This window comes from Panthera uncia (assembly GCF_023721935.1).
Source record: "Panthera uncia isolate 11264 chromosome B2 unlocalized genomic scaffold, Puncia_PCG_1.0 HiC_scaffold_24, whole genome shotgun sequence".
NCBI lineage: Eukaryota > Metazoa > Chordata > Mammalia > Carnivora > Felidae > Panthera > Panthera uncia.
Genome location: NW_026057580.1, coordinates 18,673,435 through 18,689,322, shown reverse-complemented (window position 1 = coordinate 18,689,322; position 15,888 = coordinate 18,673,435). Strand labels below are relative to the sequence as shown.

The following is a 15,888-nucleotide window of genomic DNA, read 5'->3' as shown; positions in this document are numbered from 1 at the left end:
AATAAATAAATGTTAAAAAAAAAAATTTTTTTTTAATAAAAAAAAAAATAAAAAAAAAACAAAAAAAAAGAGATGCGACACTATCATCAACCCGTACTCTTCCTGACACTGGCCACTGTCAGCACAGTGGCTTCTGGTGACCTCCTGAGGCAGCAGCCCCTGGGAAGAGAAGAGGCTGGGTACCTCAGTGTCCAGAATGATTGACTTAACAGAAGGCTAAAGTTCCCTGATTTCATTTGGGAGTCTCTGAAGCCCAGAGTAATAGGATGTAGTTTAAATTTCTGTTCCAAGACCGAGGAAGAGGAACACTGCAGAAAAGGGCCCAAGGTTTGGAGGGAACACAGTGCTATGTTAGCATATGAAAGATTAAATGGTAAGTAAGATACTTTGCTTTCTTTTCAGAGAGTTTAATCTTTAAAACTGGCAATGGTATAAGGAATGGAGTTGAGACTTTTCTTTTTTTTAAGTATAGGAAACTATTTCAGGATAAAGAAAACACGCATGTGTTTTTAAGACACTGGAGTTGTTAGGTAATCTTTGAAAATTCCTGGAAGATTGGAGAGGAAGCATGAAATAGAACAGAGTAACCCGCCTTAATAATCAGAGCAAGGGATGGGGCGCCTTGGTGGTGCAGTCAGTTAGCCTATGACTCTTGATCTCGGCTCAGGTCACGGTCTCATGTTCCTGAGTTTGGGCCCTGCATTGGCCATGGCACTGATGGTGTAGAACCCGCTTGGGATTCTGTCTCTCCTTCTCTCTGCCCTCCCCCACTTGTTCTCTCTCTTTCTCTCTCTCTCTCTCTCTCTCAAAATAAATAAACTTAAAAAAAAATTTTTAAGTAATCAAAGAAGGGAAAAAGAGACAGAGTTCAGAAACTCTAGCATATTTAATTACATTTAACTCATCCTTTAACAAGGTTCTTGTAATGGGACATTTTTAAAATCAGGTACGTTGAGGTTAAATTTACGTAGGGGAATATTTATCCTTTTTGGGTATATGGTCTGTTGAATTTTGATGAACTCATACAGTTGTGTAATCACTACAGTTACCCAAAATGTTTTCTCATGTTCCTTTTCAGTCAATATTCCCCTCTTCCCCTCCAGCTCCTGGGAATCAGTGCTTTAATTTCTATCCCTACAGTTTTTCCTTTTTTCCCCAACTGTCATATAAACCAAATAATAAAGTCTCTAGATGATTATAACTAGCTCTTTTCACTTCTCATAATAATTCTGAGATTCTTCCATGCTGTGTTTATCAATAGATTATTTTTTTATTGTTGATTAAGTAGTCCACTGAATGGGTTTATCACACTTTGTTCACATGATGGGTTCTTAGAATTCTGAAGTATTAATATTTTAAAAAGGAAAGTGACCACAGAAGTGCTGTATGGGTTCAGTGGAGAGCCCAATAAAGTAACCGTATTTTTTTTAAGATTTTTAAAAATTTTTGAGTAATCTCTATGTCCACTGTGGGGCTTGAATTTACAACCCTGAGATTAAGAGTTGCATGCTCCATTGTCTGAGCCAGCCAGATGCCCCAGTAACTGTATTTTTTTTAAATAAAAGTGTTATTAAAGGACTAACAATGTACTTTACTATAGAATTTTAGCAAAGCATCTGACAAAATCTCCCCAAATAAGGAGAGGGGGCAAGTGAGCTAGATGAGGGCAACTTAGATAGACTCACAGCTGGTTGGATAATGATGCCCAAAGTGCAGACTGAGGGCATTTGTCAACCTTGAAGGGTGTTTCCAGTGGAGTTCTGCAAGACTCTCCCATTCATCACACTCTGCTTGCCATGTTAATTGACAATGTGGTTGAAGGCATCATAGATTTAAGTGCTGGCATTAAAATAGAGAGGAAAATTCCTATGTTGGATAATGGAACCAAAATTTTAAAATACCTTAATGTGGTAAAAAGTGTAGGTGGTGGGCCAAAATCAATGGTGTGAAATTTAGGTGAGATTAAAGGAAACATATCCACTTGCAGTATACTGACAGAGAGATCTGCACCAAGAGCAATTCTCAGAGAAAGGCTCCCCAAATCAGTAAGTCTAAACTAAAAAAGCAAAGGTCAGAATTTGAGGTTTAGATCACAGCTAGTCAGGCTTACAAGCTATATTTACCTTCATCTATTCCCTCTCTCTCTGTCTAACTAGATAGATTCCAGCTCATTGATTTCATTTTCCTATTACTAATTTCACACTGAGGAGCAGGAAGGGTCTGACAACTGACTGTGAGCAATACAATTACCTGCTGAGAAAATCCAGACTGCTATCATTTATGGCACCTGATGTTAGAGAAAATGTAACTTCTATTTAATAGTCATTTTCTTAATTTTATTCATGGTTTTAAAAACTCCTATTCTGCTAGGTCCCCCCAATTAACATTCTCAAGAGCATCTTTCTGCAATATAAACCATCTTTTCAAATTGGCTCAGCTCAGGAAGATAGTAACTATGCTGGATCCAAAAGGTAATGTTCTACTTTGGACTTTCCCCCTGAGCGTTAGGGTATGTTCCCATTTCAGCAATTGGAGGGAGAGCACAGGGTAGAACCACCCTTTCTAAGGAGGGAGTATGTCCGTGTGTGCATGTGTACCTGTGGACTTATACTGCTTTTTGTCTTTTTATAGGGTGTCATCCTAATCTCTTCTTGACCAATGGGCTTGACCTTATGAATAAGCTCTACTGATGATAGAATTTAACTTTTTAAGGGAAAATGTACTGCAGCAGTTCAAACTCTGTTCTCTATTAGTAGGGTTAAAAATGAAGAAATTGAGACAGAAATGCAAGAGGTAATAATAACAGATGGGATGGGGTCCCTGGGTGGCTCACTCCGTTAAGGGTCCGACTTTGGCTCAGGTCATGATCTCATGGTACATGAGTTCGAGCCCCACATGGGACTCTGTGCTGACAGCTCAGAGCCTGGAGCCTGCTTTGCTTTCTGTGCCTTCCCCTCTGCCCCTCCCCTGTTCATGCTGTGTCTCTCCCTATCTCTCTCTCTCTCTCAAAAATGAATAAACATTTTTAAAAAATTAAAAAGAAATAACAGATGGGAAAGAAGAGATTGCTATTTGAAAGAGAATAAATTAGAATCCTTTCTTCTTTTTCCCTGTGTGATTTTGCTAATAAGATGTTAAGAACAGTCTATCTTTAACTCAGTGTTTATACTTATAAACTACCTGACATTATTGATGAGAACCTATCAGGAAATTTGCATATAATAGAAATTTCACAAACTTCTCTTCACACCTTATAATCTCTGGGTAAGTGCATTTTTTGCTTCTGGCTAAGGCCTTATATGTTTATCTTGAAAGTCTCCAAAGCTTCAATGCTTACTTGGAATATAAATTAACATAGGATTCTCAATAGATAACTACCTGAGGAACAAGAGCTATTTTACTTTTCTTAATCTAAGTAAATATGGTTTATATTCCACTAGGTTTGTTGTAGGCCAGAGAAATGTTACAAAACTTTTCCCATATTGTTCTAGCTGCCCTTCAGAAATATACTATCATTACTTTAATTGATTTGTCTAAACTAATTTAAACAAAACAGCAATTTATAAAAACATAGCCTAAAGCAAACTCCTAGGGAATCTTCCCCCGAATTCTTCCTATCTTGGCAACAGTTGGACCTAGGATTCAGCACATTCTTTCTAAAAAATAAGCAAATACTGAATTAAAATATATTGAAAGGGTGGGGGGCCTGGCATGCTACCCTTGATGTCTAGGTCTTGAGTTCAAGCCCCACATTGAGTGTGGAGCCTACTTAGTAGAAAAAAAAAGTAAAAAACAAAAAAAACAAATAAAATGCATTGAAAAGGAAATGGAAGCCTCATTAGTATTTGCCACTGAAGACTAGGTCACTCAGGTGTGTCTGACAACCATGGATGGATTTTTTTTAGCTTTCTTGTGGGACACAAAAAGATGGATATAATAGATACTGTTATGCTACACACTGGAAGACAGAGAATCAAGAGAAAATCACCCCCATCATCATTCAGGTAATTAGAGTAAAAGCTAATTTCATTTTGTCAAATTCCAACTTTCTACCTGGAAAATGTTTGACAAGCAAACTTCTCTTTGTAAAGGTTGAAACAGTCTGGATTATTATTCTCATTATTTTGTTATGTTGCATCGTTCCAATAGGTGTTTGCTATCATAGATCTTTGATTTCCCAAATTGCATACAAATGCCACTGTCACCAACCTCAGTTTTTGTTTTTTGGCCTCTAGAGGCTGCAGGCAGCAAGGTTTAAAGGGAAGACAAGCCTCCTCTTTCCCTCCCGGATTATTCAGCTACTGCAGGTTTAGGTCCAAATGTAGCCTGAGGCTTAGTCCGTACTCCCCACTACAGTTTTAGGTGACAGTCAGCAAAATGCCTTCTTCTACTCCTGAGAACAGTCGTGAGGCAGATGGCTGGGAACCAGCCCCTGGAGAACACCAGCAAAGGATTGTGGGGCTTTTCTGCAAAACCTTACTTCTTTTCAGGGCTGTGAGGGTAAGGCGCTTCATCTCTCTGAGGTAGCACAAACCCTGAATATAGGCCATGGACAGAGACCTCACCCAGAGGAAAGTAGCTGGGGCTTATCCTCCCAAAACTTGATGGCATCTATCCTTTGTAGCCTAACTGGCTGCAGATATAGAGGAAGAGAGAAACTGTCTGATCGAGCTTATTTTCTACATAGATTATACTGTTCCATGGTCCTAAGTGCTTTTAAAATGGAATTTAATTAAGGAGCATAATTAAGGTATATAGTTCTCTGGTGGTGACAAATTACTGAGATGTACTCATTAGCAAGGCCTTACCAGCACTCACAAGTGTTCTGTGCTTCCTTCAGCTGGTGGTATCCCCAGATATAGCTACCAAAGTCCACCCAGGGAGCTTCTTAAAAGATACCAAAGTGCGGGTCTGACTCCAAAGATCCTGATTTAATTACTTTGGTATAGGTCCAAAACATTAGTATTTTTTAAATGGTACCTATTCAATTTAAATGCAACCAGGGAGTTGGCTATGTGCCCCTAGTGCCAAGAAGTAACACCTAACTACCATGTCTGCTATCCTTCCCAGAAAAAGAGAATGAAGAACTTAGCATTTCCCCCAAGAACTTCTGTAGAACCTGAGTTTCATGGGATGTGAATAGTTATTCTGAGAAAAAAAGAGTTCCTGTGATCGCGTTTTGGAAACATGGGGCTAAGCATTTCTTCCATTCATAAAGGGTTCTGGGAGCTTTTGATATGCTAATGTGTAACTGGCATACTTCAAGGAGAGTATAATAGGCAGGGTGTCCTGAACCATAAAACACTTGACCATGAGACACTTTCAAGGAGCATCTCATGAGGCTAATGTTCTACAAAACTCACTTTGGAGAAGTGTATTTATGACATCCCTGAATCTCTGCCAGACTGGGTGATGTGTTGCCCATCTACCATCATAAGGTCTCATTCTTCCTGCTCTTCTCAGCCACTTACTCAGGTCCCAAAGGGGATTGAGTCCTTGTGATTCCATTTTACTTCAATCCAGCTCATTAGCAAAGGAGGCTAAGGATATGATCATTGCATGTGCATTAGGAAAGACCCAAGTCAGTCACATTCTAGTCAACTCTTTGAAGGTGAAGATATTTTTGACATCTGCACCCTATTTTTGCATATAAGAATAGAGTTTTTAGGAATAAATTAACCATCTCCTTATATTTCTCCCTACCAGGCAATTTATATTTTCTATTTAGAATAAGGGAATGGAAATGCTAAGCTTAGGGCTCTGTGCTTTCTTAGATGAATTTTATTCAATTGTCAACTTTTTAAAATGAACAATTTTCTGAAACATAAAGAGAAAAAAATGAGATCATATGGGAACACAGAATAGAATAATGATTTAACAGGGAGCAGGAAATGGAGAATAGGGTAAAAGATCATTGGTGTAGAATGAACCTTAGGGATCATCCAACTTAAATGTATTAATTTATAGATGAACATGCAGAGGCCAGACTGGTAAAATGTCACTTCTAAAACCATACTATCAGCTGGAAACAAGACGAGACAGAGTTAGGTCCCTGAAACCCATCCTGAGTGCTTCCCACAATCCTGTGTTGTCTCCCCAGACCCTCCCCAAATCCAGAGCTCAACAAAGATAGAAATTATTGAAATAAAAATGTATCCAACTTCTTTACCAACTATGCACTCCTGAGGCAATAATTCACATGTGTTGTTTTTACAGGGCCATGTTTGCGACTTGCAGTTGCCTCAGGGGGTGCCTGGGTGGCTCAGTTGGTTGAGTGTTGGACTTCAGCTCCCGTCATGATCTTGCAGTTTGTGGGTTCGAGCCTCGCATTGGGCTCTGTGCTGACAGCTGAGAGCCTGGAGCCTGCTTCAGATTCTGTGTCCCCCTCCCCTGCTCATGCTCTGTCACTCTCTCAAGAATAAATAAACATTAAAAAAATTTTTGAAATAAAAAGGAAACAATTTCTTCTGGTTTCTATTGTTTGAATTACTAGTTTCCTATGTGCTGACCCTAAAAATCCATTAAATTGCCATCAAGTGACCTTCAAGGGATGCTTTTATATGTGTATCTCCTGCAGCATTTGCTTTGGTGCCATGCAGCTTGTGAAGTATGATAAATATTGGCAACTGATTTAACTCTTAAATTTCTTGCCCAATGTTAAGTTAATCTAAGTAATTTAATGTAGGTTCCTACAAGAAGTTCATCATGGTTCCACCTGTTTGCTAAGGAAGTGAAATTGTTTACTTTTTACTCTACATTTTATTTTTACTCTACATTTTTACTAGGAAATTTTTTACTTCAAAGGAGACTATTTTTACTCTTATGTAAATAGAAACTGTCCTTATTTAACTAGTGAATAAAAGGTGACCACCTACAGTTATGTGTTGCTTTCTTTGCACATGGGAATTGTACTCAGTTTCTTGAAGTTTAAGTTAAAGTTTTAAAGTTTAATTTCAACCTTACATAAAGGAGCTTAAGTTTGGGAAATATAGGACTTTTATTCTTCACAATTCGGGCCCATTATTTTGAATATTCTTAATTTTTTTAGTTTTTTAAAATGTTTCTTCATTTTTGAGAGAGAGAGAGAGTGAGTGCAAGCAGGAGAAGGACAGAGAGAGAGGGAGACACAGAATCTGAAGCAGGCTCCAGGCTGAATACTAAATCAGCACAGAGCCCAAAGTGGGGCTTGAACCCATGAACCGTAAGATCATGACCGGAGCTGAAGGCAGGGGCTTAACTGATTGAGCCACCCATGCATCCTTCATTATTTTGAATACTCTTAAATAAAATGGTCTTGAAAGACCCCTTGAACTGGCAGAACATCCTGAAGAAAGCTTAATAATTTAACTTCTTAAATGCCAATCCTAGTTGTATAATTTCATGGCGTTTTCTCTTTTGAAATTAGACATTTAATTGAAATGCCTTCATTTCTCTTGTGACATGCAAGAATGCTTTCACAAGATTAATAAAATCATCCAATGCTGATTACCTTCCCTAACACTTTTCCATCCCCCCCCCCGCCCCCCCGCCTACAAAATGAGAAAAATAAAAACAAGAAACAAAACATACACACTTTGGGAGTTTCAGTTTCTGGAGAAAACCAAACATGTCATGTTTAAGTAGAGACACACATCTTCTCTTGAGGGTGTCGCGGAGAAGGTAGTCGAGCTGACTGGAATTCATGTCATATGTGGAATACTAAAGCAAAGGGGGATGAACAGCCCAGAAAGAGAAAACTCAGACACCAGAGCTGTCTTTAGAAATTGGGAGGGAAACAGAACTAAACTGACTCTGGAAGGCCCCCAAGGAGTGGGATGTTAGGGAGACAGACGTTGCCTCCATGGAAGGAAGGCATTTCAAATAGAGTTGGTGGAGATAGAAGGGATGTCTAGGAATTAAAAGAGCAGTCTATCATTGAAAGTTTTTAAGCCAGGAATGGGTGACAACCTGACAAGGATGTTGAAGAGAAGATCCAAATGTTGAGGGAGAGTGGGAAATGTAAGGGGCCTTCCAACATTGAGAATCAATGAAGAAAATGTAATCACAAGCAAAATACAGTTATCTGGGACTGCCTATACATTTCTTATTTCCAGGAACTATGGGAGTAGTAGAAAGGTCTATTTCTGAGAAGGTGTGATGTCAATACACTTTTTGACTCAAACAGAAGAATTAAGCACATTGATCATTTCACTTCCCCAGCCCATGGTTCAATTAAAACACCATGGCCCTGGGAATAAGCCAGTGGAGAATACATCCAAGACCTAATAGAGATATTATCATAATCTACATTGATTAACATATTTATTGGGTACATACTATGTGCTAAATACTATGGATAGATAGATGAAAGCCTTTCCTAATCACCCCAGGTAATTACCTCTACTGTGCTTAATCCTTCATTACAAAATTTCTCATATATTGCAAGTCTTTGTAAGTAATTTTCCTCCACATTACAAGTTCCCAAGGAATGGGACAATCCTTTAGTTCCAATCTTTGTACCACTGGCCATTACCACAGTAAAATACAAGAAACAATAAAATTTCAGGCAAGGTGGGAAAGAAAATTTCCTCATTTTTCTAATAGGCTTCTCTTTCAGAACTGAGCTTTAAAGATAGTCTAACTTCCTTCCCTTATTTACGTTGTTAGACACACTTTTACTGGACCTTAGATTCAAGGCAATTATGAGAATGTAAGAGACAAAGAAGGGAAAAGTTGTTAAGATTTCCTAAGATCGCAAAGAGGGGAATTCCTAACATTTCAGAAAATTAGGCATCTGGGTTTCTGTCTGAGCTGAGTGTGTTCTGTCCAGAGGCCCAATGCCACCTTGGTCTAATTGCCACCACTCTTCCTGGGAATTGTATTTGCAGGGTCTTCTGCAGATTTCAATCAATTCTCGTCCCCCTTCCAGTAGGTATTATGGTGTCTGCTGTCTTCTCCACACTTTTGATGGTATTCAGTAAACTATAAATAATGAATAAATCTGCCTCCTGTCATTTTGATGGAAACAAGCAGCTTTCCAGGGTATGAATTTGGAGAAGGGTCACTGCTATACAGTTACCCAGATCGCACTAATATGTCAACTACCACAGAAAACTGGAAGTAGTTATCTGTGCTTTATAAGGTCAGATCATTCCCTAGTTTTACCTGGACACATTCAATGTGCTGAAAGTAAGCCACAGTTCTCAAGGTACCAAATCAGCCACTCTGCAAGGTGTAATTCAAGTGGTCTGTATTGGGAACAGTATTTTGACCAAGTAAAATAGCACAAGTTGATGTTACTAATTACAGCATTCTCTATGCCTATTCAACCATGCTGTATCCTTACTTCTTTTCCACCCAGAACTCAGCAAAAATAGTAGAAAATCAGACTACCAATGGACTGTTTTCAAAGTTGTGTTATACTTCCTTTCTAATTCATTTTTCTCTTGAGCTTATACTACTATCAAAATTAAAGTTACTGCTGTCAGTTGGAAATTATGAAGGAGACACATTCTATGCGGACATATTTTTACCCAGATTATTAGAAGAATAATAAATGTAGAATCCTTTTAACATGTTAGTATACAAGATAGAGCTTTATACAATTCTCAGTGTCATTTTAAAAATGAATTAGAATTGTTTCTCTTCCAAAGTTAAAAAAAAAAGTTAATAGTCTAGAAACATCCTAGGGCTCTGTTTCTTAAAGATGTCTAACTATCAGAAACAACTTCAGAGCTTTGCAAACAACCCAGATGCCCAAGTTCAATGCTAAACTTGGCCTACTAAATTAGATCTTTTAAAATGTGTTTGTGTCCTTGAGATTTTTAAAAGCTCCAAGAAAGATTTAAGGGCTTACTTAAAAAGCATGAAGTCTTTTTCAAGGTTAGGCAGCAAGCTGACCTTTACTGTCCTATTAAGCTATTCTATTGAGGTTTCTTTTAATAAATGCATAATAAAAAATACATACATTTAAATTTGCTCTACATTGGGAGACTTCAACTTGGGTTTTAATTGGAAATGTCAACCACGTATCTTTTATTTAAAAGGACATAGTTTAAGACATGCAAAAAAATGGCCACTTATGTTATACCATGTGTAAAAATTAACTCAAAATGGATCAAACACCTAACTAAACTTAAGACCTACAACTATAAAACTCTTAGAAGAAAACATATGGGGGAAGCTTCATGACTTCAGATTTGGCAAGGATTTCCTGGATATGACAACAAAAGCACATGCAACAAAAGTAAAAACAGGCAAGTTGAACAACACAAAAATTTCTGTGTATTGAAGGACATAATCAGCACAATAAAAAAAGACAACCTACAGAATGAAAGAAAATATTTGCAAATCATATGTCTAAAAGGTGCCAACATTTAGAATATATAAAGAACTTCTACAACTCAACAACACAAAAGCAAATAACCAGAAAAATGGGCAAAAAAACTTGAATAGGCATGTCTCCAAAAATGACACATAAATGGTCAACAAGCTTATGCAAAGATGCTTCACATCATTCATCACTAGAAAAATACAAGTCAAAACCAAAATGAGATATCACCTCATACCCATGAGGATAGCCGCTATCAAAAACAAAAACAAAAATAGTAAATAATAAGTATTGGCATGGATGTCGGGGAATTAGAACCCTTGTACACTGTTGGTGAGAATGTAAAATGGTGCACTCACTGTGAGAAAGAATTAACATATTTATTGGACATACTCTGTGTGCTAAGTACTGTGGATTGAAAGATGAAAGCATTTCCTAATTACCCCAGGTCATTACCTGTGCCCTGCTTAATCCTGTATGATAAAGTCTCTCTCATATATTATAAGTCTATGGCAGTTTCTCAAAAAATAAAAAAAAAATTAAAAATTACTATATCATATAGTAATTCTACTTCTGGGTTTATATCCCAAAGAATCGAAAGCAAGATCTCAAAGGGACAGTGGCATACCCATATTCATAGCAGTATAATTCACAACAGGCAAGAGGTAGAAGCAACCCAAGTATCCATTAATGAATGAATAGATAAGCAAAGTGTGGCATATACATACAATGGAGTATTATTCAGCCTCAAAAGGAAGGATATTTAACACACGGTACAACACAGATGAACCTTGAGAACATTATACTAAGTGAAATAAGCTAGTCACAAACAGACATACTGTATGATTCCACTTATATGAGGCATCTAGAATGACCAAAATCACAGAGACAGAAAGTAGAATGGTAGTTGCCAGGGACTAGTGGGAGAGGGAAATGGGGAGTTGTTTAATGGTTATAGAGTTTCAGATTTGCAAAATGAAAACATCCTGGAGATTTGTTGCACAACAATGTGCATATATTTAACATTGCTAAACCATACATTTAGAAATGGTTAAGATGGTAAATTTTACATTAAGTGCTTTTTTAAAAATATTTTTTACTGTTTATTTATTTTTGAGAGAGAGAGAGAGAGAGCATGAGTGGGAGAGGGTCAGAGAGAGAGAGGGAGACAGAGTCTGAAGCAGGCTCCAGGCTCTGAGCTGTCAGCGCAGAGCCTGATGCAGAGCTTGAACTCACAAACTGGGACATCACGACCTGAGCTGAAGCCAGACGCTTAACTGACTAAGCCACCCAGGTACCCCTATAATTATATGCTTTTTACCACAATAAAAAATATATAATTTAGGAAGTTTGCTATAAAGCGAATTTTAGTTAAGTGATTTCTATCATCCTTCTACCTTCCATTATGAAATCAGAAGATGTCATTAAAATAAGTAATCTGGAATGTAGTAAAGCAAAGTAAATGAAAAATCTAACAAATTAGAAAGGCATAATAAATAGGAAATCACAGGAGCACCTGGGTGGCTCACCTGGCTAAGTGTCTGACTCTTGATTTCGGCTTAGGTCATGACCTCACCGTTCGTGAGATGGATCGCTATTAGCATAGAGCCTCCTTGAGATTCTCTCTCTCTCTCTCTCTCTCTCTCTCTCTCTCCCAATAAATACATAAATAGGAAATCACAACTTTATGACAACAAAATACTCAATATATAAATAATAATACCAAAATTTTATATATGATACCATGTGGTATTAAATTGTTTTAAGGTATGGTTGTGTGTTTCAAATTGTTGTGATTGAGAATCTACAGCCATACATAATCTTAAGAGTTTTGCATTCAAAATATAATGCCTTTTTTGCTGAGGATGGGGAGAGCCATTTTCAATATATTTAGCTCTTCTCTGGCCAACACCAGACTAGCTTGTTACCATATTCTGCATGAGGAAAGATAAGCAAGAGCATGTAAAGCCCACATAGGAAACATTCAGCTCAAGTTTAGAAGTGAAAGTTTTCTCTAAGGAGTTCTGTGGCATTAAGTTGGCAACTAACTAAAGTATCAACAAATTAGCAGATTGTGCCTATGCTGAGCAAACAAATGGTTTGCCCATTTATTTCACACTGTCACTAATATTCAATTTACACATTGATGCTGTATTTTGTTTTGAGCCTGAAAAAGGACAGCTCACTGTCTGATGAAGGCTGTGGCACCTGTAACTGGAAATAACCTGGTAGCTATCATATAAAATCTGAGTTCTCCAAGTTTTAACAGTATGTTCTTCCTTATAGTATATTGGTAACTTAACAAACCTCCTTAAATTGAGAATTGAATTTGTATAAAAATTTTTATTAAGCTCTGAATTGAACTTGTATAAAAATTATACAAATACAAATAAAGTATATTTGTATTTTATACAAATAAAATATATAAAGTATATAAAATTTGTATTTTATACAAATAAAAATATGAAAAATATTGGGGCACCTGGGTGACTCAGTTGGTTAAGTGTTCGACTTTTGATTTCAGCTCAGGTAACCATCTCAGGGTTTGTTGGCTCGAGCCCTGCATCAGGCTCCACACCAACAGTGTGGAGACTGCTTGGGATTCTCTCTCCCCCCACCCCTCTCTCTGCCCCTTCCCCTCTCTCACTCTCTCTCTCAAAATAAATAAATAAACTTAAAAAAAATGAAAAAAAATATATCTGTATGGATATGACAGTGAAGCAAACCATACCTTTTAAGTCTGGATCAGTGGTAAACAGTACATTATTTACTAAATGCTTACTTTATATTCATTATCTTATTTTATCTTATTTTATTTTATTGTTTTTTTTTTTAAAGTAAGCTCTATGCCCAACGTGGGGCTTGAACTCATGACCCCAAAATCAAGCGTTGCATGCTCTACCAAGCCTGGTGCCTGTGTCTATAATCATTATCTCACTTTAGCTCACTACCACCATATAATACAGGGTCCTTATTCCATTTAAAGCTAGGGAAATCAAGGCTTGGAAAGAATGCATGTTACCTCAAAACAACCCAGCTCACATGTATCAGGGTCCAGATTTGAAGATGGTTCTACTCCAAAGCCTTTTTCTCTTAACTTCTGGGCATTGCCATTTCTACCAGTTTTATTACACTCACTTTCACTAATCCAACTAAGTGGTAGGAAAAAAGTCCTGTGAGATATATGTTTGGTACATATGGTGCATTGTTAGAAGGTAAACCCTAAGTTTATTCTTCAAAGATGTATCTATTACATCTTGAGGAGACTTGTGACATTATACAAAATAAAATATTCTATTTAAAAGCCTCTGATGTTGCAGATAAAATTCCAACTCATTTAAATATCCATTATTTTAGGGGTGCCTGGGTGGCGCAGTTGGTTGAGTGACCAACTTTGGCTCAGGTCATGATCTCGCAGTTTGTGAGTTCGAGCCCTGCGTTGGGCTCTGTGCTTACAGCTCAGAGCCTGGAGCCTACTTCAGATTCTATGTCTCCCCCTCTCTCTACCCCTCCCCTGCTCACGCTCTGTGTCTCTCTGTCTCTCAATAATAAATAAACATTAAAAAAAATTAAAAAATAAATAAATAAATACCCATTATTTTATATAATGGAGTATCTTCCTCAACAGCATTATAATCAGTGAGAGGTACTGAAAACATTTTAAAATTTAATGTGTAATAGTCTTTGCTTAGCATTGTTTTTTAAACTAAATGATAATTATTAAAAGAGGATAACATATTTTTTACACTGATGAGAAATATCATGAAAGACAGAATTTTAGTCTTAAAACCGGAAATTACCTGAGTAGTTAATATATTCCTTTCCACATTGCATCTAGGGCATAAATTATCTAGAAAAAAAAATTCTACTATCTTCCAAAGAACCTCAGAAAATAAAATTTGAATATGCTTTCAGTAACACATTCCAGAAGGTTTAAAATACACTTGTGTGGTCTAATTTAAGAACCATTTGCAATTTCTAATTGGGCAGAAATTAACACACGCCTGTAAAATCAGTGTATGATATCCCATTAATTTGTGTCATATCATCTGTCCATTCAACAATGTGCCTCACCAAGATAACGTACTATTTGAATGATTTCAGAATCCTCATTCAAAAGTACTATTATTTGAAATAATAGTGTTCACTTTCAAAGTCACAATTTCCTGAAGATCGCACAGACACTAGATTTTCTGATCTAAAATGCTTCATGCATTAGTTATTTTTATAATTTGACCTTAGATGTTTGCAATTTCAAAAGATTCAGTCAGTCACTATATGAATATATAAGTGATATCTCTAAACGGAACTGTGACATGAATATAAAAATGCCTGGGTTAATAAGGATGGTTTAACAATTTAAAAAGAGTCTGAGGAAATTGGAAAACCAGTCTTACCTGAAATGTGTTAAGTGTCTCTGGATGTCAAGGTCTAGGATTGGAGTGGGTCTGGAGGATCCCAGTGGTGATCTATCTTGGCTCAAGAGGTCTTGGAATTCTTTACAAATTTGTCTAGAATAAAAGATTCAACATTGAAGTTGAACTCAACATGGGGCTTTAATTTCATCCCGTGATATTTTACCAAAGGCTTGTTTTCTCATTTAAAAGAGGAGTAAACTTTCATAAAGCAACCTCCAAAGTTCCATCTATAACACACAGGTAAGGTTCACAATAGCAACTTTGTTTTCAAGCACTACAGGATGATTGTAAAATTTTTGACGTGACTCACAGCCCATGAGCACTGACAAAACCAGTGTTCATTTTTAAGGTGAATATTCATAGATTAACCTCAGCATAAGGAAAAATCTATATGAAAGGATCACACTTAATCATTGCTTTTTATAAAATTAAAATATGATTTTTGGAAGGATATCACATTTATAAATAAGTTTAAATCAAGTTGTATAGGCTTCTTTCAGAGCCATGATTCAAGTAGACTTTGGAAAATCCTGTTTCCCAGCATTTCATTATAATTCAGACTCCTGTGAACCGAATTTATATTTTAATATTTAAAGTATATATTTATTTGCCACAATTCAGCCCACTAGCCTCAAAAAAAAAAATGATTGCTATGTCCCATGTAAGATGGTTCCTTGCAAAAGGTACCCTTAATAGCATTTTCCTGCTACTTTTCTTAACATTAAACAATCGTGATTTCTGGTCACTGGTTTCACTTCTAATTACCACATTCCTGAGTATGTTGACTAATAGTAACGCTTTTGTGAAACATAATAGAAATGCTGTATTTCTAAAGAAGCAAAACATATGAAGAAAACAGTTCTTTTTTAAACAAACAACAAAACACTAGATTAATACAGTAGCTGAAGAATGAAGTAAAGGACAGCCAAGGAACTGTTCAAAAGAACACATCTAAAGTGATGCTACTCCATATTCAAGAGATAATGAGATAGCGATTAGTCCTTTTCTTCTGGGTTTACAATGGGTAGTCATAAAATCTAACCACTGGCCCTGACTATAATTATCAATGTAGCCAAAGACAAGTACAAAAGAGTCCAATTATTCCAAGTGAATGTCCCTCCATGGACCCAGCCACTAATGCCTCTCCAAAGCATTTGTGTC

General features: G+C 36.8%; 1 protein-coding gene across 1 annotated transcript in view; it reads right to left on the bottom strand.

Annotated features, from left to right (window-relative positions):
• TFAP2D (transcription factor AP-2 delta) overlaps positions 1-15,888 on the bottom strand; it is a 58,249-nt gene that overhangs the window by 4,539 nt on the left and 37,822 nt on the right. The window contains exon 7 of the mRNA XM_049653168.1: positions 14,707-14,820. Coding sequence (XP_049509125.1) covers positions 14,707-14,820 — 114 coding nt within the window. The remainder of the gene's footprint in view (positions 1-14,706; positions 14,821-15,888) is intronic.